General features: G+C 35.8%; 1 protein-coding gene across 1 annotated transcript in view; it reads right to left on the minus strand.

Moving 5' to 3' along the window:
• The window catches only part of CNTNAP2 (contactin associated protein 2), a 2,243,420-nt gene that overhangs the window by 1,268,208 nt on the left and 950,117 nt on the right, over positions 1 to 25,095 (minus strand). Inside the window, exons 6-8 of the mRNA XM_050786136.1 lie at positions 22,084 to 22,268; positions 13,737 to 13,880; positions 10,260 to 10,524 (exon numbers count right to left, since the gene is read on the minus strand). Coding sequence (XP_050642093.1) covers positions 10,260 to 10,524; positions 13,737 to 13,880; positions 22,084 to 22,268 — 594 coding nt within the window. The remainder of the gene's footprint in view (positions 1 to 10,259; positions 10,525 to 13,736; positions 13,881 to 22,083; positions 22,269 to 25,095) is intronic.

Here is a 25,095-nt window from a genome sequence, read left to right on the forward strand (position 1 = left end):
TCAACTGGATATTTAGAAACATGCCACAAGTAAGATATTGTGCTAAGGAAGCTCAGAGGTAGACAAAGGAAGAGTGGGATTACCTTTCTTAAAAAACTTTAGAAGATTAAACATTTTCGAACAGAGTAATCAAATATCTGAACAATATATTAAATCGTGTCAGACAAATGTAAACAGTAAGAAGAATTTAAAATTTTAAAGGATTTGAGATTGCCATGGAATTAGTATTCAGGCGTTTTGCGGAGGGCAGGTGAGACCATCTTTAAAACTTGGGGGTTCAAGAAAGATTGTTGAATGGGAACATGACTCAATGGAAGCAGTCATTTTGAAATTGTAATCAGGAGGAAATGTGTGGAATTGACTTGTTTAGAGAGGTAGGAGACAGAGAGAAGAGCAAGGAAACTGCACCAGTCTAGTTGTAAATCAAACCAAAAAAGCAAAGATGAAAGTATTGATTGCCTATTTCCTGACATATGAGTGGTGTTAGGACTACAGATATGAGGGAGACATAATAGTGGAGGAGTATGTGATTTAATATGTAACAAAAAATGGTTGTTATGCAAGATACAAGGTGCTATACTAGAGGATGGAAGATTGTTCCCTGGGGATTGAGGAAGGAAAGCATACTAAAATTGGACAATAAATGATAAGTGGCAGCTTGCCAGGATGGAATATAAAGAAGGAAATCCTTGTCAGGGAGTGGAAGGTAGTCACTGTGATGCAAAGTAGGAGAAATGAGGCCAAACGCTCCAGCGGAGCATAGTTGGTACATGTTCTTGTGTGGCATGCTAAGAAATCAGGACTTATTCTTTAGTAATGGGAAACTAGTGAATTATCTTCCTTGTGTTTTAGAAATAGAAATTGGATAATACGGGAGAAAAATTAGAAAAATAAGGGAGATTACTTAAAATGCACCTGTGAGAACCTCAAATGGACATGTAAAGGACATCATTGATGTTAGGTTCTGCCTTCAACAAATATTTCAGATGTGTCATATTCAACAGTACCTGATCCTGTGTGATCATGTAACACCAAAGTGTTTCATGAATATGAGAGGTAGTGGCCAAGGGTAGTGACTTTAGATTCAAAGGTGCTGGGCTCTTTTTAAAGCTCTTCTCTTCACTAGCTGAAGGAGCCCTGGTGAGTTACTCATGTCTATTCCTGTGTTTTGTTTTGTTTTGTTTTTTAATCTATGAAATGCGGATGATAATGTCTTTCATCTCGTGGAGTTGTGGCAAGCATTAAATGGCTGAAAACAGTTGTGTGCATTATGTTTGTTTTAACAGTGACTGGAACAGAGAAAGAACTCAATCCATAATAGCCAGTGGGCAATCTGGCTCCAGAGTCCATGCTCATAACCACTATACCCTAACAAATAGGTCTGCGATTGAAATAAACACCCTTTTTGGCAATAAGATGACCTTGATTAGGTTTTCAAGGTATGAGTTTTTGAATTAGGGTAAAGAGATAATGGATGAATGAGACACTTTAAAAGAAGGGTAGTGATTGGTAAATCTTTGCATGTATCAGGAAAAGATAAAAGGCAAAATTTGATTTTTCTCAACGTTTTGAACTCCAGTCACCAGAAGAATGACTTTACCATTTGTATACATGAGATAGAAAGGTTTCTCAATAATGCAGGACCTAACTTATGAGGTTATTGGAACCATAGCAAGATAATTAATGCAAAGGCTTTAGCACAGTGACAGGTATAGTGTAAGCATTCAATAGCTATTCTCTATTATCACAGTTGTCATCATAATCTTAGGATTAGATGAGAGGCATATCTGGATGGCCCTGGAGTCTCATTCTTGCCAGGCTTTATAGCAGTACAGCAAGGAGCTAGCTCAGCAGATCTGAGGGAGCACAAAAGAGAAGTTGCCTGATATCTACCAATGAGATCCAGAGGCTCTCCTTTTCTAACAGGACAACTTTTCTGGCCCTTGCCCCTAAAATTATGTACAACATTATAGATGCAGGTCTCTCGGTCCTAGGATCTTGGCCGCGGTGTTAGCTGACAAGCTGTGCTCAACCGAAGCTAAGATCTTAGGGGACTATGTGAACTTTACTACTTTTCTGCTTGTAGTTTTCCCCATTACACTATATGTTAGATTTGCATGCCAAGAAGCAATAGGAATTTGATGACAAAGATCACGGGGGTGGCAGAGATTTGGCACAGATGCACACAAGGATTGATAGCAGCAGTTGAGATTGGGAGGTAGTTAAAATTCATGCCCAAAAGGGGAAGCAATATTCATAGGCAAGAGGAAGTTACGACCTAGAATGATCAAGTCAACCATGTCAGGGTTAAAATAGCAGAGGATTGGAATGAGGGAAAGAGAGAATCCTGGGAAATGGGAGGTGAGCAGTACTCCAATATCCAGGCAGAGAACTGGCAGCAGGTTATATGTCTAGGGGCAACAATCTTGGCCTCTGGACAGAGGTTCAACAATAGAGATCCAATCTCGGAAAGATGCTCAGAAAGCCTGGAAGCACTAGAAGAAAGACTAGAAGTGATTGTAGAGAGAACAGACATCTAGGCAGGTTATCAGTATCTTTCAGAAAACATCAGAGTCTACCAAGCGCTACAGTAAGAATCTAGGCACAACTGTAATGATAAAATCGAATCATAGAGAATGAATGAAAGGAAAAAAGCACTGACTGGAGAGAAGAAAGACGACTCAGAAATAGTACTCAAGAAGAAATAGGACTCAGTTCGCAGAAGTAGGGTCTGTGCTCATGTTAGAAAAGCCTCAAGGGAAATATATCAGAATAAAGTAAGTCAGAAAATGTAGTTACGATTGCAGATGGGGCCATATCCACAATTATTTCCTGATACTATGTTTACCAAAGGGAACTACTTTCTAAGCATGTTGAGTGACTCTCCCAAAAATTTCTTGTGGAAAACCTGGATGAAGAAAGAAAAGAGACCAAGAAATATATGTGGCTAAACATGATATTGAGTCTCCAAAGGAGTCCTTCTTTCAGCTGATCCCAAGTCACTTTCAGAGGCTCACAGAATCTGCAGAATCCCTCCCCCAAGAAGGCTGATTTCCACATCTAGTTACAACCAAGCAACAGATAACCTAATGAGCCTACATTCTTCCCACATTACTTAAAAATTAAAGGTGGGGGAGGTAGGTGCTAGGCAATGATACTATCTCACAGTCTGAATTTCCTGGTCAAGTTAATTATCCCTGGGAATTCTCAACATAAGGTTAATGGAGTAGGGAGTGGTGTGGGGAAGGTTCCAAACCAATGACTGCTTTGTGGTTTTTTTCTGATTATGAAAGTACATCATCCCTGATTGTTTCATGCCAACACTACTTATTTTGTTAACTATTTGAAACAAAATTAGACACGCAATTGCAAAAACATCTAAAGTTGACTTAGATATATCTCTACTATGTAAATCCATATTGCTTAAATTTACCGATTACTCATTTATCCACTACAGAAGTTTCAACCTTACATGAAGTTTCAGCCCTTAACACTTAAATGAAAGATAAAGGGCCACTGTGTATATGTACTTCAAAATATCATTCTGTACATGATAAATACATACAATATTATCTGTTAACTGAGAAAAATACTGGCTTTTCAGCAAAGTTAATTTGCTTCTATGTCCTCCCTGTTCTTGTCTTAGAAGCATCTTCAACTACATGCATATATTAATTTTGGAGTTCCTGGGCTATGTTCTTTGCTATTCTTTCACAATTCATTTTTATTGTCTTAGTATCAACTAGTGAAATCTGATTTGTTTTCTCTTTATTTGTACAGTAAGCTGAAGCTTTTGAAACATGGTCTGGTTCTCATTGGCACCTTTTCCCTCCATTTTATCCATCAAAGTTACTAAAATTTTATGGTCTTCTTGCAATTTTAAAAAGTTATTATACACAGATACACCCAACATGTTTTATTCATCTTCCCTGAAAAAGGCATAGAACATTTTAAAAGGCTCAGAAATCTTGTAGAAACTAGAATGGAAATGGTGTCCTGGAGTGTGGTTACAAATTAAAATGTCCCTTTTGCTTTCTAAAGAATAAGTCAATACCTAACATCATACAACTCTCCCCGAGTCCTTTTTTTTCTTTCATTGTGCACTGCAATGCTTCTATTGATGTAACATGTACACCAGCATTCACTGCAGTATAAGTAAAGGTAGATTTCCACTCAGTTTGCATGATGATGGTACAGCCACACTGGGAATTGACATACAATAAAAAGTCAGTTGTGCGAAGCTACCCAGGAGCAACATAGCATTCACTCAAATGCCTTTTACTGGGTACCATGTGGCTCTCCCAGCAAGTCTATTTGTGAATTCTGGGGAATAAAATCAGCAAAATGTGTTGTAGATATGTCCAAGGATATCTTATTTCTATGTATCTATTTAATGTCTAGAACTCAGATCTTTATTTATCTCACTTTTGGGATCCACTAAACAATAGAATCTATTCCTTTCCAGCTCAGTTCTAGGCTCCTAATTAAAATAAGTACAGTGCTCTATGAATTAGAATTTCTTAGGCTCTGTTTTCCCCCTAAGAATACAGAGCCATGTTTTATCTTTTGTATCTTAAGATGATGGATTTGCGTTTACTGGAAATTTTTAGATATCTACAAGTCCATCAAAAAGTACAAAAATCTAAAAATTACTTTTTAGCCACTTATTTTGTAGAAGTATGGTGTATGTAGATTATTTGTGAATAAAGTGATGATTTATTTATTTATTCAATGTATTATTTTATTGAGAAAAAGGAATATGTTGTTACCTGATAGCTAGCAATAGTTTTAAGGGACAATGCTTTTATCTATCTATCTATTTATCTGTCTATCTGCCAATCATTTATCTACTTATCTAGCCAGTTATTTACCCAGGTTGAAAAATAGTTTTAAAATTACATAGATGGTGTGGAATTTGTTCAAAATGAGTTACGAATATTTTCAAATAAACATTATAGACACAACCCCAAATTTCTGCACCTGACTATAAAATGCTCCATTTGTATGTAAATGCAATGGAAATTCTGTTGAAGCTTATTATTTAAGGTGAAACTTTTAAGAAATTGACTGTACATGTTTCTGAGTAAGGAAATTAGAATTTTTAAATTGATATAACTTATGCTATTTAATTTCCATTTGTAACATTGCTAACTAAGCCTCATACTTTTCAGAAATATCATTTTATCATCAATTGTTTTGTAGCATATTGTTTTTGATTTCTAAAAACAATTGCTATTCACTGTAGAAAGTACAGATATTAGAGAAAACACATTAAAAAGTTAGTATAATGAACTGATAACCCACCAATTAGAGATAATCACTATTAGTATTATTTATTTCATTATAATTTGGAATGAAATAAAATTCCTATATTTATAATAATGACATTGAAGTCATAGTCTACTTAAGTTTTTATTAAAATTTTTATTCATAGCATTATATTTTACCATATTATTAAATTCTATAATGACATAATAGTATTCCACATAAAAATACACATTTTAAAATCACCTGTCCATTTTCAGTAGTTTGTTTTCAATTACTTTTGTTATTGTATATATGTTGTGATAAATATCTCTGGGTGCTTCTTTATTTTCTTAGAATCAGAAAAACTTTAATAGATCAAAGGGAAGTAACATCTTTTAAGGCTTCTAATAAATATGGTTTAAACTTGAATTAAAAAATTTATCTTGCTAAATAAGTCTCTAATTATTTCGCTGCAAAACATAATAAAACAAATCTCTCAAATTATTTGTAGTAATGCCTAAACATTTAGTTTTTGAGTTACAAGAATTTAAGACAATTTGAAATAATATCAGTATAGAACTGAATATAATTTTTCAGTAAACAACTAAAACATCAAAAATTGTATTTCAAATGAGATCTTTTTTCTTACATGATGAAAAGGATATCTCATGGGGCAAGTTATCACTGAACTTTGGAAAATGGTATAAATTAATTTTTTAAAGAAATATTAATATGCTGGCTACATTTCCAAATGTTCACAAAGTTAAGAGCAGAGATATTTTAATTGCTTAGAATAGACACTACTAGGACTGCTCCCAAATATATTTGCCCAGATTGAACTGGGAACTATTTCCCAGCATGCTCCCAGCCACACACTGAACCAAGAAAACCCCACTCCTCCCGTGACACACCCAATGGAACACAACGATTTACAAAGGAAATTTTACTAACGAGCAAAGTAAATAAAACAACTCACAAGAGATTTCCTTTGGAGATGAAAATACAAACACAGATGATCTTTTCTGATTACATATTTCTGAGACAGTGTGGACACTGAACAGCCATTTGAAAATTGAAGCAATACCTACATTAACAGAACAAGGAGGTTCCAGTACTTGAGTATAAGAAAACAGATAACGTAGGACAGGACATATTCTGAATCACTTTTTGGAAAGGCTTTGTTTATACATGGAGAGAAGTTAACCTTTTTCCAATAAGTGAGAGAGAATATTAAGATAAATCACTTTCTCACCACTATAATCAATGCCGAATCACATGGTATTACCTTGTTAATATCGGCATGCGACAACTGAGTATTGTTCTAAATATCTGTTTGTATTTAGTGGCATAAAATTGAGTCATTTTGAAATAAAAACTTACTTCAAAAGGTAGGTAGGTTTTTTTTGTTTGTTCGTTTGTTTTCTTTTGCTATAATTCAAATAGTAATGTACATGAATGCTTCTTTTTACTACCTTTATAATATTATAATACTGTTCCCATAAGACAAACTTAGTTTTCCAATATAGAGTGATGGAGCTAATACTTCCAGGCAACTAAAACTTTAAAAAATTCCAACACTTCAAATAAGAAAAAGAATGTAGGTCAGGTCAGTGTTTTCCAAACTGTATTTAGGACACGAAATTATTACAGTGGGTCATGATCTTTTTTTTTTTTAAGAAAAAAGTGAGAGAAGAGAAAATATCACAATTATCATAGTGTATCTAAAATAGCAAGGTAAGTTTTATTTCACTGAACTTTGTGTCAGGAGATTTTGAGTACGACATAAAATATTTTCTTACTGTACTTTGATCAAAATTATTTGAAAAACATGGTTCTAGGTCCACCTTCCACAGGGTTTTGAATTTTAAGTTAAAATGAAAATTATGCCCAGAATGAACAGCTATTATTCATTAGAACCTTTTTGCACATGTTTAATTTTCTTTTATCATTTATGCCTAGTTAAAAGTAATGCATAAATATGTACTACTCATAAATCAGTAACTGCTGTCCTAAAGAAAGTGATATAGTGGGATAAAATCAAGGCATTTTGAAATAAAAACTTATTTCAAAATGTAGGTAGGGTTTTTTGTTGTTGTTGTTGTTTGTTTGTTTGTTTGTTTTTGGCTATCCATCAGAAAAAGCTGATGTTGCAACTTGGAAAATATTTTTATGGTAAGATAACCCACTCCATAAATCCAAGACTATTGAGTTTAACTAAATTTTGTAATTCAAGTCTACTGTTGATTACTAATGAGACTCTTGAAGACAGTAATCACAAGTTGGAAAGAAAGATGCAAAGACAGGGTGAACAACATATTAAACATTCTTTTACTTGTAAGATGTATTTAATATTTTAAATTAATTCCCAAAGAACAGTGTTGACCAAGATGGGAAAAAAGGTTTTTGATCCAACTGGGTTACGTTCATCCTGGACCATGGAACTTACTAAATAAAAACCAAGTTACCAGTATATATTACCAGTATCTGAGAGTCTCTATATTACCTTCTCAGTGCACTACTTTATGTGTGTACACCAAAATCTTATCACTGGTTATTTTTCTTTTCTAGATTTTCTGCATTTTCTAAATTCTTTCAATCAAAATATTTAACCAAAGGAGAAATGGACTGACATTCTTCAATGCTCATGCTGATAAGAGTAGAGTAGCTGTGATACAGATACATTTCCCTTTGTTAAAGCAAACATTAGAATCTTGAGTTAACTGTTTTCTCAGTGTTGCCACTTTACTGAATTATTTAGACATTTAATTGAATTTGATAAAATACATTAAAAGACAGAGGAAATTATCTCCTATGGTTTCCATATGTACTTGTAGATTGAATGAATGAATATAAAATATAACTTTTTAAAATGGTTGAATTTTCTTTTTTTCCTCAACTAATCTTTCTCAAATTGAGCACTTAGTTTCCACTGTGCAGGTATGTTTTTGTGTGTGTATGTCTGTGTGTGTATGTGTGTATATATATAAAATGCTTGAAGCAGTAAGGTATTTGTACTGGATTATACAATACTATGGAAATCTTTAGATTTCATATCATTTTCAATTAATTTGCACAGATTCTTGGCTAAATTGACAAAAAAAAACTTCAGTCCATTTTTATCATCTTTAAGCAAATCTATTAAGGTGAATTAATTGTCATGTATTGGATTCCCTTGTTCATTCTATCTTTAATTTTCAAAATAAACACCGCTTAAATTAGGTGAGAGCATCCTGGAGTACTAAATTATACCAAATCAAATTAATACATGTTTATTGACCACTAGGGTTAGTATCTTATTCTTCCAAATATATTGGCTCCTGTTACATGGAAACCTACCAACAAATTGGGTCTGCTTAGAGACTGCAAGGAGAGAGGCCTTCATACTAATATTTTTATGTTTAGTCATCAGAAAATAATCACTAATCATAACAATATAATGTGGGAGTTTTTCAACTGTGGCAAACGTTTGCTTTTGTTTTTGTTTTTTCTGTTTTTCTGGTCTCTCCAGATATTTTCGATTTGCTGTAAATCTCCCTAGGTATACTTGTAAAAGAATGCAGTGATAAAATATGACTAGACATTCAAGGAAAAAGCAAAACTAATAAGCAGAAATGGAGAAAGTGAATATCTAGGTATTTCCCAATAGCTTTTGAGTTCACTAATTTAGGCGCATCTCTGACATAACAGTTCCTTGTGGCTTCCTCGAATCCTTTCCAGCAATAGATCATACATTCAGGCCATACACAAACATAAAGCCTATTTTACAAGAAAATATGTGTTCTATATCAGGGGATATTCTGTTAGTTCAAAGGGGTCAGAGTATTGAACTCAACAAATATGGGAGCGCACTTCTTACAGGTAGTATTCTATAGGCTAGAGACAGAAGAAAAAGGAGCACGGAGTCTAGAGGGGAAATGAGAGGGACAAAAATCATAGTGTGTTCGAAACTGTGTCAGGGATATGCATTGGGTGCCATGAGTGTATATGGCATATTCAGAAATCAGAGTCCATGGTCACCCAATTAAGCTCTCTGTCATGACTCCTTTCAGTATCTGTTACATCTGTACTAAGTGTTCAGTAAATGTTAGTTTTCTCCATATCTCCCATTTCTAAGTAGTTCTTCACTATATATATATATCCATACACATACACACATACACACACACACACACACACACACACACATATATACGTAGTATGACTGTTGCAAAGACTATCCCAAGAAAAATAGATGAAAACAGTTACTATTTATCAGTCCAATATTGAGACTAATTTTTCTTTGTTTATAACATCTCGATTTACAATATCACCTTTCTTTGTACTGTATTTATCAAAGAACATTCCAAGGTTGTGAAGTCTATTCAAATAACAAGAATATTACCTAAGCTTCCACTTGTCATATCACTACAAAGCCAAATTTAAAATTATCCTATTTTTGGCTAAGCCAGTCTTCCATCAGTTGATACACAAATCTTGTCATTCTACCTCATATTCGCTTTTATTTTCTTTTCCAACCATTCGCATAATTTTAGCAAGATCATTTTGAAGTTCTGATTCCAGCAGTGTAATATTCCATAAAGTTAAAATTTGTATAATCCTGTTACTAATAGTAAAAGGTACATGAATGTTCATAAAGAGAAAATATACCAGATACCATCGTGTTTTTAAAATAAACATTCTTTGTTTTCGAATATAAATTATTCACTTAAAAGAACAGCAATTTCTCTATTAAAATAAACTAGCATTGGTAAGGAATAGATTTTGCTTTTCCAATCTCAACCAACTTTCTCCTTCACCTATGCCTTGCTCTCTCAGCAACTTTCCAATTCAACTTGGAAAGTTGAATTTTCTTATTCAATCAGCACACACTGCAACCAAGTAAGTTTCTTGAAGACCTGAATTAGAACCTAATCCTGAGAATGTAACACCAGCAAAACCAAACCAAACTCCACATTAGCTTTGGAAATGGCAATCGAAGTTTCAGGAACAAATGTCAAATAGGCTTCACTGACCTGAGGAAATATCGATTTGACTCATCTTGGTCTGTGTGATGTTGATGTGAACACCCACTTTGCTTTCAGTGAGGTCAATCTCCACATTGCCCAAATTATCCGCAAAGTGACTGAAGACCAGGAGACCGTTGGGGTTCCATGTCCTAAACTGGAAACTGACTGAGAACAGGTCCTGGTTAAGCCGTCCGGGTACCTCCAGGTAACTTGTAGCATTGAAAAAGACAGGCACTGTATAGGGTTCCACACAAGAGAAGCTCAAATTTCCCTGTAAAATAGAAAGACAGGCTCTGAGGAAAACACAGAATGAAATAAACATCCATGTAAGACAATTGATGAAGGTATAGTTCTACAAGTTTTGAAGCACAGCCCGAGCCTAAGTGAAATTCACATGCAGCAGCAGTGCATAGATTCAGTGACTGGATGCACCACCATGGATCTACTTGGAGTGTAAGACCTACTATTGAGCAGCAGTTGGCTGTCTATAACAAGCAGCTTCCACCATGGGATTGACAGCCAGACAGCCTGCTGTGATAGGCTGACGATGAGTTGTAAAGTGTGTATATGTGTTGTGGTTGTGAGTGTGAATCACGAGACTTTCTGAAGATAGCAAAGCTGCTGCTGGCCAAACAAGTCAGGTAGAGAGATGCTATGCCCTATTCTGGGCGGTAAATGCTGACATTAATTAACATAGTACTCTGGTCTCAGTGGGGACTATGGTCATATGTTTGTAATTTATGAAACTGATATTTTAGGGAAAATATTTTTGGATTGTTATCTATATACCTTGTATGTACATATATACATAGATAGATATTAAGTTTTCAGCATTAATGTAATTGTGGTTATTGGAGATTATTTTATTATCCAACTCAAAATTCCATTTAAATTCCCATGAAATGTGCTTATATTACAATGCATTAATTCCTGTGGAACTAGCAGTATAAATCGGCTAAATGGAAACAAATCTTGCAATAATTCAGGCTTTCCCCTTCTCTTCTATAACCTCCTTCTTGATATAAACAAACAAACAAACAAAAAACAAAAAAAGCTTTATCATTCAGTTACACTAAATTTTATATTTCAGTGCCTAACTACGTTCCCTTTACAGATCTAAAAATCTGTATTTGCTTCTAACTTCTTTTATCCTATCATAATATTTTAAGGAATGTAATTGGATGATATTTTCATTGTCTCCCTCTCTCTCTCTCTCTCTCTCTCCCCCCCATATGTATATATGTATTTTTTTAACAACACCTCATATATATATATATATATATATATATATATATATATACACACACATACCAGATGCTGATGTCTTCCATTTTAGCACATTAACCATTAAATCTAAGGCAGGCTGTCTCTCTGAATTAATATTCAAATTAAATTTGCTCTGTACATTCACAGATGATTATTTTTAAATGCTTGCTTTTACTGATGAAAAGAACTGCCTATGCATAATAACTGAGATTTTATAACTGACCACATACTTCTTTTGAGGGGATTGTCTCCCTAGCAAAATTAAAGATCCTGCCAGAGTAATGGTGCTGACTCTGGAGTCAGTGCATAATGAGGGAATGAGTGTGCTTGGGAGAAGAGGAGGTAGAATGAGCGCTGAGTCAGTTTCATTGAAATATCAGCACCCAACATCTTTGAAAGTAAATTTCTTATATAAACACTTGCCTTTGTAGGGTTGCTTGCAAAATGTCCTATTCGTCTCTATCCCATCTAAGATTTTCTGTATTGTTAAAATAAAATGTAATTATAGAGCATAATCAAACTCACATATTGTGAATTCATAATCTTTTTTTATTCTTTTATTTTTGGGGGGACAGAGTCTCAGTCTGTTGCCCAGGCTGGAGTGTAGTAGTTCAATCATGGCTCACTGCAGCCTAAAAGTTCTGGGCTCAAGTGATCCTCCTACCTCAGCTTCTCAAGTAGCTGGGGCCACATGCATGCACCACCATGCCCAGCTAATTTTTAATTCAATTTAATTTATTTTTTGAATTTTAATTTTCTTAACTTGTTGTAGAGACATGGTCTCACTATGTTGCCCAGGCTGGTCTCAAACTCCCGGACTCCAGTGATCCTCCTGCCTTGGCTTCTCAAAGTGTTGGGATTACAGGAGCAACCCACCATGCCCGGCTATAAATCTGTAATTTATATCTCCTACTCATAAAATAAAATAAAAGCTATTTTTCTCATAAAATGAGGTTTTTTTCCATGTTAAACCTCAATGTTTTCATCTACAAAATGTTTGTATCCTTCTTGTAGTATTGTTCTCAGATCATCCTAAATGTAAAATATAACTTGCCTAGCACACTACCTGTTGCCTATAAATGGAGCTATTATCATTTTTCCATGTAGTCAATATACTTTATGAGAAAATTTAATCAAAGTTCAAGTTTTAATTTCTAGTATAAATTTATGATTACTTTAAGGAAATTATTTATTAAATAATCATTTGCCTTAAGTTATTGTTTTAAACTTTCTCATATCCAACCCAAACTGTTTATTTGTTCAGGGATTTTCACTTGTCATGTCATTTGATGAAACCCTAGGCATAGAGAAATCTGAGGCAATGAGACCATCAGAGCTCTTTTAGAGCGGAGTGCAAACACTCATGACATTATTCTACTTCTAGTGCATAATATCTTCTTATTGTATGGGTCTCTGGAATTCTAGGCTCTCCCAAATAGGCTCTCTGGGCTAAAGCAGCTCCTGGTCTTGCAGAGCCATAGGGAACTCTCATACTAAAATTGTAAACTAAGTATCTTTTAGGGATGTTGAGTAGTGTCGTTTGGAGGCAGGTGTGCTGGGGCTTTCTTTGACTTTTGCTCTCCTTCCAAAATCTAATGAAACCTGGTACCAACTCACATAAGAGGCAGACAAAAATCACAGTGAACTTCTGTGGCACAACTTTTGCTATACAGTGGAAATCAAGCTTTATTTAATTGTATAATATGTAGTCTGGTTAGAGATTTGTTAAAAAAGGTATTTACTTACATATTCGAACAAATCATCTTTGGAAGCACAGGAGTAAATATAATAAAGTCCCTGATTAAAAAACTTTAAAAATATTAAATTAAACCATAAGCAAGTAACTTAGAGCATATGTGATGAGATATTTGAAAACATGATGCTGCCGGTTTAAGGGCTGCTAACTGCTGGGATGAAGCATGTGCTGAAGTGTATCTGTTCTCCTGCCACAAGTCATCCAGAAATATTGAGTCTAACGTTCTGTGCTCCATGGGAATAAAACCTACCACCTACTAAGGGCTCCTCCCATTTTCTATTCTCAAAGAATAGCAAGTATCTACACTATTTCTGAAAACTCCAATGTTTGTTTTACATCATTGTGCCCAAACATAAATATGATGAAAAATGTCATGATTTTGTTGTTGTTCAATACTCCAAAAAACAAAAAAAGTTACTTGATTTTTTATAGACCAATATTTTGAGGATGAAAATTCTTACCACATTTGAGGGCTCTAATTTCTTCCTTCTGGCAAGATCAGTAATGTTGATGCCGTTGTAGTTGATGCTTTCCATGCAGCCTTTGAAATTCTTTCTACCGCTGGAACTGGGCTTGCCAGAAAAAGGGATGCCTCCAAAGGTTATCTTTGAGAAAAAGAAATTAAATGTAAACATCCACATTGTGTTGTGATAAACTAGACAAAACTATGAATACAGTCAAGGTCAAGTAGCTATACCCCAATCAAAATATACAAATATTATAGCATTCTGCCTCCAAAATCCATGGCATATTAAATTACGTTGTTGATGAAGTGTCTAATGGAGTCATTCGTTCTAATAATTAGATTATAACTTGAACAAAAAAATAGTAATGATCCTTTGCAATTTTGCTGCCCCAGAGGCATTTTATAACTTTTCTTGAGAATATTTAAAAGATTTTTTATTCAGCAAACTTCTTTTATCAAATAATATTAGAAATATATTTTTATGTTTATCATTCAAAGACATACTGTCAATAAATGCCTCCAGTAAGCATGAGATAATCAGCACTAATTTAATAAGCTGATAAAACTGCAGCCCAAAGCAAGGGATATTGTATTTACCCTATGCAGACTTGTAGTCTAATGATCATTATTGTCAAAAATTCATTAGATTTATTTTGGATGTAGAAAATAGTTCAAAAAACATCATTACAATATTGATTAGGGACCACTTAGGATTTGGGAACTCAAAGGTGAACAGTGTGGGCTTAAAGATATTATAGGTCTTTTAAATCCTAAGAAATAAGACAGTACTACTTACTGTGTTCCTCTGTCTGCTACTGCTTATAGAAAGAAAATATCTATTTCTTACATATTTTTGATCAATACATATTATAGCATTAAATCTACATGACACAAAATTGCATTTAGTATTTGCATGGTGAAGGATGATATTCACTATGAATAGTAAGTTAGTAGTAAATGAAGCCAACTGCTAAATATAATTATAATATCAAGATATACGATACTTGTAATACATATCTTTTAAATTATCATACAGAATTACCATTATCTATTTTTTTTTTTGATTATCAGCTTCATTAAAATGCCGGAAAATATTCTGTGGTCCAACCACTTCATTTTCAATGAGAATATACAACTATAAAGAATCAATGACAGCCTAACATCCTATCATTGGTTACATTAGGGATTGGGGTTAGAACTCACTAAATTGTTAGGAATCTGTTAACTTGAGCCTGTGGTGCTTTTCCAGAGCACGTTTGATGGGGTGAAATGAAAGCAATGAAAATGAAACAATGAAGTGAAGACATTTTTAAAAATTGGGACTTCGTATTCAAAGCATCAGTCAAAGAGTCTGTGTTCTGGAAGGGTCCATAAACAAATTAGGTTCTATTATTTAGTGTTATGGCATCTTAAATGCTGAATTAGTTTTAGAGGGGGAAACACAAATTATGGTTTATGACGTGATGGTAAAAATAAACAAAGGCCTCATTTAAAATAAATTATTATTAATGGTTAGCTGAATATGTATTATTTGCCACAGAGTTCACGTATAAGAAGGTAAAAGGAAAATTGAGAAAAAATGTATCCCAAAGAATCAGAAAACTACAAAGAAGAAATAGAGAGTAATCTAAAGTAGAATTATTGGGGAAATGTTTTCAACTTGCACTGAAATGAACATATTAGGTACCACCTAAGTGTACCTAGCACCAAAGGCAATCATTTTTGATACTAAAATGGAGTACTATGTCTTCTGTTTACAATCTTTTTCATCAATTTTTCCCCAACTGACAGTAATAATATCATCAGTGTATAATATTATTAAACACATATTCCTCTGTGTGCATATTTCTTTAATTTGAACCTTTCACTTTCTTCAGGGGATTCAAATTATCCTTACAGTTTCTCTGCTTTCAGCAACTCTAGGCACCAGTCCAACTCATCAAGGTGCTCTGGAAAAGGAATGCAGGCTCAAGTTAAAAGATCCTAACAAGTAGTAAGTTCCGACCCCAATTCCTAAGGTAATTAATGATAGGATATTAGGTTGTCATTTATTCTTTCTAGTTATAGATTCTCACTGGTGGGCCGGGCACGGCGGCTCACGCCTGTAATCCCAGCACTTTGGGAGGCCGAGGCGGGTGGATCACCTGAGATCAGGAGTTCGAGACCAGCCTGATCAACATGGAGAAACCCCATCTCTACTAAAAATACAAAAGTAGCTGGGCTTGGTGGCACGTGCCTGTAACCCTAGCTACTTGAGAGGCTGAGACAGGAGAATAGCTTGAACCTGGGAGGCGGAGATTGTCGTGAGCTGAGATCCTGCCATTGCACTCCAGCCTGGGCATACAGAGAGACTCCGTCTCAAAACAAACAAACAAAAATACAAAAAAAATTCTCATTGGTAAAGTAAACTGGTTGGACCACAGAGTATTTTCTGACATTTTAATGAAGCTGATAGTAACAAATATTGTTGCAGTTGTCCGATTAATATTCAATTATTCCTGTGGCTCATATGATACAGTTATCAATGCTCTTGCCACTCACTAACCTTGCCTCTAAAGAAATAACTGCATTAACTATTTTGTTAGCTTTCAAGTGTTCACAAAGTGTGGCAGGGACTATAAGATACCTCTACGGATCCTTTCTTCCCACCCTCATTAGGGAAAAAACAATGCTTTTCAGCTGGGCACATTGCTCCCAGTCAGTATAATAAATTATCAACTTATTTGAAGCCAATTTTGGTCTCATGATATTTTAGTGGAAGGGCTGTATGTGATTTTAAGAACTGTCATTAAGAGGGGGAGGGCAGCCGGGCGCGGTGGCTCACGCCTGTATTCCCACCACTTTGGGAGGCCGAGACAGGCGGATCACGAGGTCAGGAGATCAAGACCATCTTGGCTAACACGGTGAAACCCCGTCTCTACTAAAAATACAAAAAACTAGCCGGGCGAGGTGGCGGGCGCCTGTAGTCCCAGCTACTTGGGAGGCTGAGGCAGGAGAATGGCGTAAACCTGAGAGGCAGAGCTTGCAGTGAGCTGAGATCCGGGCACCGCACTTCAGCCTGGGTGACAGAGCGAGACTCTGTCTCAAAAAAAAAAAAGGGGAGGGCACAGTCTTGCTTCTCTTCCTTCTTGCTAGCTGAAGTGCAAAGTGAAATGTTAGCAGTGGTCTTGGAGTGATTTGCAACAGGGATAGAGGAAGAGCAGGATGAAAAAGGACTGTGATCTTGAAGATTGTGGAGGGGCCATTTGAACCTAGAGCCATCTGCCTCCAGTATTCTTTTACATAAAGCAGAATAAATGTGCATCCATTAAACGTAGCCTATGTAATCTTAACTCACATATATTTTTTTCTATTACTTCCTGTTGCCTCCTCACATAACCCTATGTGAAGAATGCGATTAAATTCATTTCATCAAAGGGGAATATGAATTGTCCACTGTCACACAACCATTAAAGGGCAGAAACAGATTCCAACTCGGGCTTCTCCTCTGATTGATTTTCTTCCTAGCCAGTCTGTGGTTCTGCAATGGTCAAGAGAGACTCATTCCTCTACTTCCCTAGCAGAGCTGTATTGCGAAAGATAACGGCATAATATCCACAGTGGGTGTGCTCTGAAGAACAGAGAGAATCTAGGTCAAACACCATTTTGCTGCTCTGCCCTTTGTTTTTTATTGGCTCTGCTGAGGAAAAATGAAGTGAAGTGTACCTGTGTACCACCACACCAGTCTCGGGCCACCCTGTAGCTAGCAGACTGATTGCAGGTGACGATTGGCTCACTTCTGCAGTGTACGCAGCTACAAGAGGAGGGGATGAGACAAACTCTTAGGACTAGGTCACAAAAAACGTCCACATAGGCTGGGCGCGGTGACTTAAGCCTCTAATCCCAGCATTTTGGGAGGCCGAGGTGGGCAGATCACCGGGCCAAGAGATTGAGACCATCCTGTCCAACATAGTGAAACCCCGTCTCCACTAAAAATACAAAAATTAGGGCCAGGCGCAGTGGCTCACGCCTGTAATCCCAGCACTTTGGGAGGCCGAGGCAGGCGGATCACGAGGTCAGGAGATTGAGACCATCCTGGCCACCACGGTGAAACCCCGTCTCTACTAAAAATACAAAATATCAGCCAGGCGCAGGTGGCGGGCACCTGTAGTCCCGGCTACTCGGGAGGCTGAGCCAGAAGAATGACTTGAACCCAGGAGGCGGAGGTTGCAGTGAACCTGGATCACGCCATGACACTCCAGCCTGGTGATAGAGTGAGACTTCATCTCAAAAAAAAAAAAAAAAAAAAAAAAAATTCCACATAGAGTTACATCGAAGGAGTGAACTTGTATTCCATCACTTCTTTCATGATGTTCATCTCCAGGAATTGTGGTAAATATATTTAACTTACGCTAGCAGTGCTGTGCTGAATCCGCCTCAGACTGGTTCACAAGAACCAACTGTTAAGCAGAGCTATCATTAAAACTTCCACTACATAAGCTATAAATTAAATAAATTACATGAAACACAACATTCATAACGATTCAGAATTTATCTCTACACTTTACTTTCATATAAGTTCTTGAGGTCATTTACATTTATTGCAACTATATGATGGAAATATCATATAATTGTGTGCTGTTTGGCACCTCTTCCCAATTCCCGGCTCAGTTCCATATATGGTAGCATGAAATCAACCATGGTGGATTTGCCCCATGAAAATTAACAACTGCTATATATCAGGGCATTCCTCTGACCATTCCTCCCTGGAAAAAACTGGTTGTTAAGCATCCACCAGCACACCCCTACCTTTGGGCCTCAATGCCTTTGTCGTTAGTGTACTCTGGAAGAATAAAGGCAGTATAATTTGGGGGAAGCAGGACATTGAGTCGTCAGGTTTTGTGAAGATAACAAGACCACCTTTCTCTTCCTTTAGGCCAAAGCCTTTAAATAGTTCAGTAATGAACATTATATAATTTGTATTATTTTAACTTTGAAGCTAATTTTCATGCAGTCTGTGAGGTTTGAGTGTAGTTAGTGTGTGGATATATCAAGGAGATAAGTGCAACAAAACTAGAGACTGACTCTACTCTAATATAGTCCCTGAGGTGTTTTGTTGTTGTTGTTTGTCTGTTTTTCGTTTTGTTTTGTTTTGTTTTTAAGATGGAGTTTCGCTCGTGTTGCCGAAGCTGGAATGCAATGGCATGATTTTGTCTCACTGAAACCTCCGCCTCCTGGGTTCAAGCGATTCTCCTGCCTCAGCCTCCCAAGTAGCTGGGATTACAGGCGCCCGCCACCATGCCCGGCTAATTTTTGTATTTTTAGTAGAGATGGGGGTTTCATCACATTGGCCAGGCTGGTCTTGAACTCCTGACCCCAGGTGATCCACCCGCCTCAGCCTCCCAAAGTGCTGGGATTACAGGCGTGAGCCACCGTGCCTGGCCCAGTCCCTGAGGTTTTTTCTAAACAAATAAGCAAAGGGAGTCCCTTCCCATTAAGAGAAAAGTATAGCAATATAAAGGTAGGCACAGCCACTTTTATTACATTTCATGCCAATAATTGCGGTCTCTAAGGGGACAGTAATCTGACAGTAGCCAGAAATGTTAAGTCTACCCTGATTCTTTGTCAGTTAATTTAAATTTCTTACTAGTGATTTTGTCTAATAAGTAAGTTCTGGGTATTTTAGTCTATCTCTGCAGCTCTCAAACATGGCAGTGTATATAGATGGGCTTCAAGGTGTCCATGAAACTGCTGATCGAATATAGAAAGTGTTATGTGTGCATGAATATTCATAGACTTCATCACACACTCAACAAGGTTTATGACCCCAAATTTTTAATTTCGTTTTTTGAAAATTAGAATTATATTTCCTCATTCCAAATGTTTCAGAATTTTCACCTCTTCTATGGTACTTCAAAGTTTATTAACGGAGGATGAATCTTTAAGATGAATCATCTTTAAGATCTCTCATACATTGGGAGATAAGTCACATGATCCAAGATACATACTAACTTAGAGAAGATAGAAATTTCTGGGATTTTCACATACATTTTCTTTTAACAATCAGTTTGCTTTTAAGAGATTTTTTTGGGGGGAGGGATACAATATTTTCCAATAACCTTAAATTCATTTAATGTTAATAAAGTCTCCATCAGTGTTTATATAGCATATTCTATTCTTAATTTTTTATTTAGGAATATATATCATATATTCATATTGCAAAAAAATAGAAACTATTTAAACATAAATAAAATAGAAAACACAGCTATCAATCCTGTGTTTTCCATTTATTTTATGATAAGCATATTCCATATTCTTTTTTTTTTTTTTTTTTTTTTGAGATGGAGTCTCGCTCTGTCGCCCAGGCTGGAGTGTAGTGGCCGGATCTCAGCTCACTGCAAGCTCCACCTCTCGGGTTCACGCCGTTCTCTTGCCTCAGCCTCCTGAGGAGCTGGGACCACAGGCGCTCGCCACCTCGCTCGGCTAGTTTTTTGTACTTTTTTAGTAGAGACGGGGTTTCACCATGTCAGCCAGGATGGTCTCGATTTCCTGACCTCGTGATCCGCCCGTCTCGGCCTCCCAAAGTGCTGGGATTACAGGCTTGAGCCACCGCGCCCAGCCGCATATTCCATATCATTAAAAAATTATACATAAATATACATAATACACACATATATACATGAATACACCCCCAATTTCAAAACTGGGGGCCAAGGAACATGAAGATGGTGCATAAAACTAATAGGGGTGCCATAGTATGTTTGAAATTTTTAAAGAAAACACAACAATATTTGACACCTTTTGGACATTGTGTGAAACTCTAGCTGAAAGTAGTTTACTGTTCCAGTATTAGATAATGTGTCATTCCTTTTAATTATGTGCTTTTTGGATTTGGTCATTACTCTGATTTAGACAGAGTATCATGTAAGTTAAAAGTGGAACAGAAAATTAGGATGCCAGTGGCAAATCTGATCCCCACTCTGATAAACATACATAGCATTCATCCCATTAGTAATAATTGCTGTTGTTTAAGAATGAAATAAAAATCTACTTTCACTTTTATTTTACGTTTATTTCTCGAAATGGCTACCAAAGTCTCAGGATGTAAATTGTTAAGTTGTTTGGACCTAACGGCTCAGGACTGCTGAGGAAAAAAGTTCAAAGACACTAAGGGCTATGTGAACTAAGAAAGTGTGGAAACTTACAGCTAAGTAATAGCATTGCATCCCTTTTATTTTACCATTCTGCTGCTTTTGTATGTCTAGTGTTATCCTTTTCTCCTAGGATGTATAATACTGTGACAAACATCTTTTTTTCTTTTTTCTTTTTTCTTTTTTTTTTTTTTTTTTTTTTTTGAGGCGGAGTTTCACTCTGTTGCCCAGGCTGGAGTGCAGGGGCACATCTCGGCTCAGTGCCACCTCCACTTCCCGGGTTCAAGCGATTCTCCTGCCTCAGCCTCCTGAGTAGCTGGGATTACAGGCGCGTGCCACCACACCTGGCTAATTTTTGTATTTTTAGTAGAGACGGAGTTTCACCACGTTGGTCAGGCTGGTCTCGAACTCCTGACCCTGTGATCCACCCGCATCAGCCTCCCAAAGTGATGAGATTACAGGCATGAGCCACCGTGCCTGGCCGACAAACATCTTAAAGAGCTCACCTACATATATGATTAACAGTTTTAATGGATATTTTAAGGTTGAATTGCTCTCCAAATAATTTAAAAATATGATATACCTACTCTTAAGCTATGGGAATATATTTTTATTTATATAAACATGATCAATGATTATTTTTAATCTCTAATTATTGAGAAGATAATATATGTCTTTTTGTTCATAGACAATCGTTTTAAAATAGTCTATATTTTACTTTATTGCTTTGTGATATTGACTCTGAGAAAACAGAGCTTGACAAAAGACCCATCTACAGTCATGTGTTTCTAAATGACTTAATATAAACCAGAAACTAGGATTTCTTATTCAATACTTTATAATAAATATTAGACAACCCTCTGTATATAATGTACTTCACATTCTCAAGAATTGATAACATGATTAACTATAAATGAAAGGATTACAAATTAAATTTATTCTGAATTTATTAAATGACCTAGATAGCACAGTCCCTCTCAAAATTATTACTTTAGTACTAAGATTTGTATAATATTTTGAGTATTCATGATTATAAATTTAGAAATAAAATGAAACAAATTAATTCGGTTTTTAAAATTGTCAGTGTCTTTTTGTTTAGAGAAGAAAATAAAAATGGTGTAAGTCGTAATATAGTTAACAATAATACAGTACAGTAGGAGAGTGACGCAGTTGCCCGACGTTTTATCACAATTTCTGCGTCATCATGTGTACCTCGTAGTCCAAGTCCAGGTAGTCAAACTCTCCGTTGGTGCGGAAGTGCTGCATGCTCCTGTCCAGCGTGAGGTTAATGCTCCGCCCCTGGCGCTCAATGACCACGGAGTGCCAGTGGTGGTCATCCAGCAAACTTCCGGTCATCACTGATGTGTGGCCATATATGGGGCCAAGCTGGTTGCTTCCTGCGTACACAGGAGTTAAAAAGAAACAACGCAATGACACTCTGGCCAACACTGTGAAGCAGAAGGTCTTTCATTTACTGCCCCTAGAGGCTGACATTGCATCAAAGCTCTATCCATTTGAGTTAACCTGGGATACCAGTAAGTAATGACACTTAAAAATACTTTATGTTCAAAGTACATACAAGTTATTAAAGATGGAAAAAAAGTACTTTTTTAAAAAGGGGGAAAATGAGTGTTTTATGACTGTGCAATGAATTCTGCTAAATTTTGGTAGGTTTGTTATAAAGTCAGTGCCACGTGGGCTTTTACACAAGTCTGCTGGGTTCTGATGCTGGCTCCACTGTTAGCTTGGGGTCCAGGGCAAGTTGAGAATGCTTGGTCTCCATTTTCTCATATATACAATAGGGAAGATAATAGTACCTGCTTTGTAAGGTTGCTTGAGGATTAAATGAGTTACTATAGGCAAAGAATTTAATACACTTTCTGGCATATAGTGAACATAACTGTTACCTGTTAATCTTTTATTACTGTTATAATTATTATTAAGACCACACAGCGTGACCATTTTTAATTTTTGTTGACTCCAAAAGCCATTGTTGTAAAGAGAACACTATGTGATTGTTAATGGCATAGAAAATTTACTTCTTATCTTTTAATTAAAATGATAACATTAAGAATTATATATGTAGTATTTAGTTTTGAAATAAGATCTCCATAGCAACACAACTATAAATACAAGTAAAAGATTGTTAGAATCCAACATGTTTATTAAGGTCGCCCCTGGATACAGTTTACATATTTTGTTTCATCTATGTTGTCTAACACGTATTGCTTTTTATGGTGAGGCAAAATTAATCACTATAAAAATATAATAGGATTTCAGAATAAATAACATAATGGAAATAAGAGATAAACAATTGACTGTCACATTAAATTCTTCCTTTCCTTTCCTTTCCTTTCCTTTGTCCTTTCCCCTTTCCTTTCCTTTCTTTTCCTTTCCTCCTTCCTTCCTTCCTTCCTTCCTCTCTTTCTTTCCTCTCTTCCTTTCCTTTGCCTCCCTCCCTCCCTCCCTCCCTCCCTCCCTTCCTTCCTTCCTTCCTTCCTTCCTTCCTTCCTTCCTTCCTTCCTTCCTTCCTTCCTTCCTTCCTTCCTTCCTTCCTTCCTTCCTTGTCCTTCCTTCCCTCTCTCCCTCCCTTGTCCTTCCTTCCCTCTCTCCCTCTTCCTTCTTTCCTTCCTTTCTCCCTTTGTATGCTAATGCCCCCATACCTTACATTTTCTATTATCTTCCTAGAACATCTTTTCTTCATTTATGGTGATGAAATAAAATGTTGATGTGTGATGGTAAATCAGTGTATATGTGTAAAATGAAACAAGGAAAAGGAGAGGGAAAAGAGGAGGAAGAGGAAGAGAAAGAAAGAAAATTCAGAACTATCTTAGTGAAAAGGTCACATTGAGTTTTATTTAAATATTTACACTAGAAGACTGAGCAGCAGGCAGATACATCTAATATTTAGGTAACCGCATTAAAGAATGGCAGTAGATATTTGAGTGCATATTTCTCTCTGGCTGTTGTAAATTCCAGTCAGTCAGTAAACTGCTTTCCAGTGTAAAGCTAATAAACTTTTTTTGGTAAGGTCACATAGTCAGTTATTTCTTTGAAAACAGTAATGTCACACCACTATAAGACACAGTTGATTTTAAAAGGTTACTCTACATGTTTCGTTTGGGATAAAAAATGAAAAGTTTGAAAAAATAAACATCTTTAGATATAATTCAACTGCAATTTAAGTCCAAATATGTAATTTGAAACATTAATTACAATGTCAAAAATTGGGAAAAAACTAAACACACAGAAATATGTTGATAGCATTTAAAATGTCTGTGCTAACTTTTAATTGTATGGGGAGATATTATATAATATTAAACAATATTTTAATGTGTGCACACACATGTGCATGTGTGCATATTTTGTGTGCATGTTTTATGGAAGTACACATATTTTGTTTCTGGTTACTCTCCCCCCTCTTCCTTCTTTTCCTCTATTGGGTTTTGTTTTAAAAATAATTTCGGGCTATTTTCCCCCGGTAGCACAATGAATACACGTTCCTTATTACAAGTAGAGAATATTATGAAGAAACAAGTGAAATGTAATGTAAAAATATTTCCACCTCTAAAAATAATTTGGTCTATTTCCTTCCATATATTTTCCACAAACAGTCATGTACCACATGATGACATTTCTTTCAATGATGGACTTCATATGTAATGGTGGTAACATCAAATTTAATACTGTATTTTCATTGTATCCATTGGATTGTTTGACATGCAAATACTTACCAGTTTTTTACACAGTGGACTAAAGTATTCTGTACAGTAACATGCTATACAGATTTGTACACTAGGAGCAATAGGCTCTACCATATAGCCTAGGTGTGTAGTAAGCTACACAATTTATGTTTGTCTTTGTATACTCTTGTGTTTACAAAGTGTTGAAACTCACACAGAATTTCTCAGAATGCATCCTCATTTTAAAGTGACACATGACTACATATATTTAATTAGATTGATAGATTGATAGATTTTATATCCTACAGGTTTTGTTTAATATTATATAATATCTCCTCATACAATTAAAAGTTAGCACAGACATTTTAAATGCTATCAACATATTTCTATGTGTTTAATTTTTTCCCAATTTTTGACATTGTAATTAATGTTGCAAATTACATATTTGGACTTAAATCCTAGTGGTTATTTCTCTTTTTACCTTATGATTTTTGGACCAAAATACTGTATTGTAAGAGATTTCAAATGTTCAAAGACATAT

This window comes from Macaca thibetana, chromosome 3 (assembly GCF_024542745.1).
Source record: "Macaca thibetana thibetana isolate TM-01 chromosome 3, ASM2454274v1, whole genome shotgun sequence".
NCBI lineage: Eukaryota > Metazoa > Chordata > Mammalia > Primates > Cercopithecidae > Macaca > Macaca thibetana.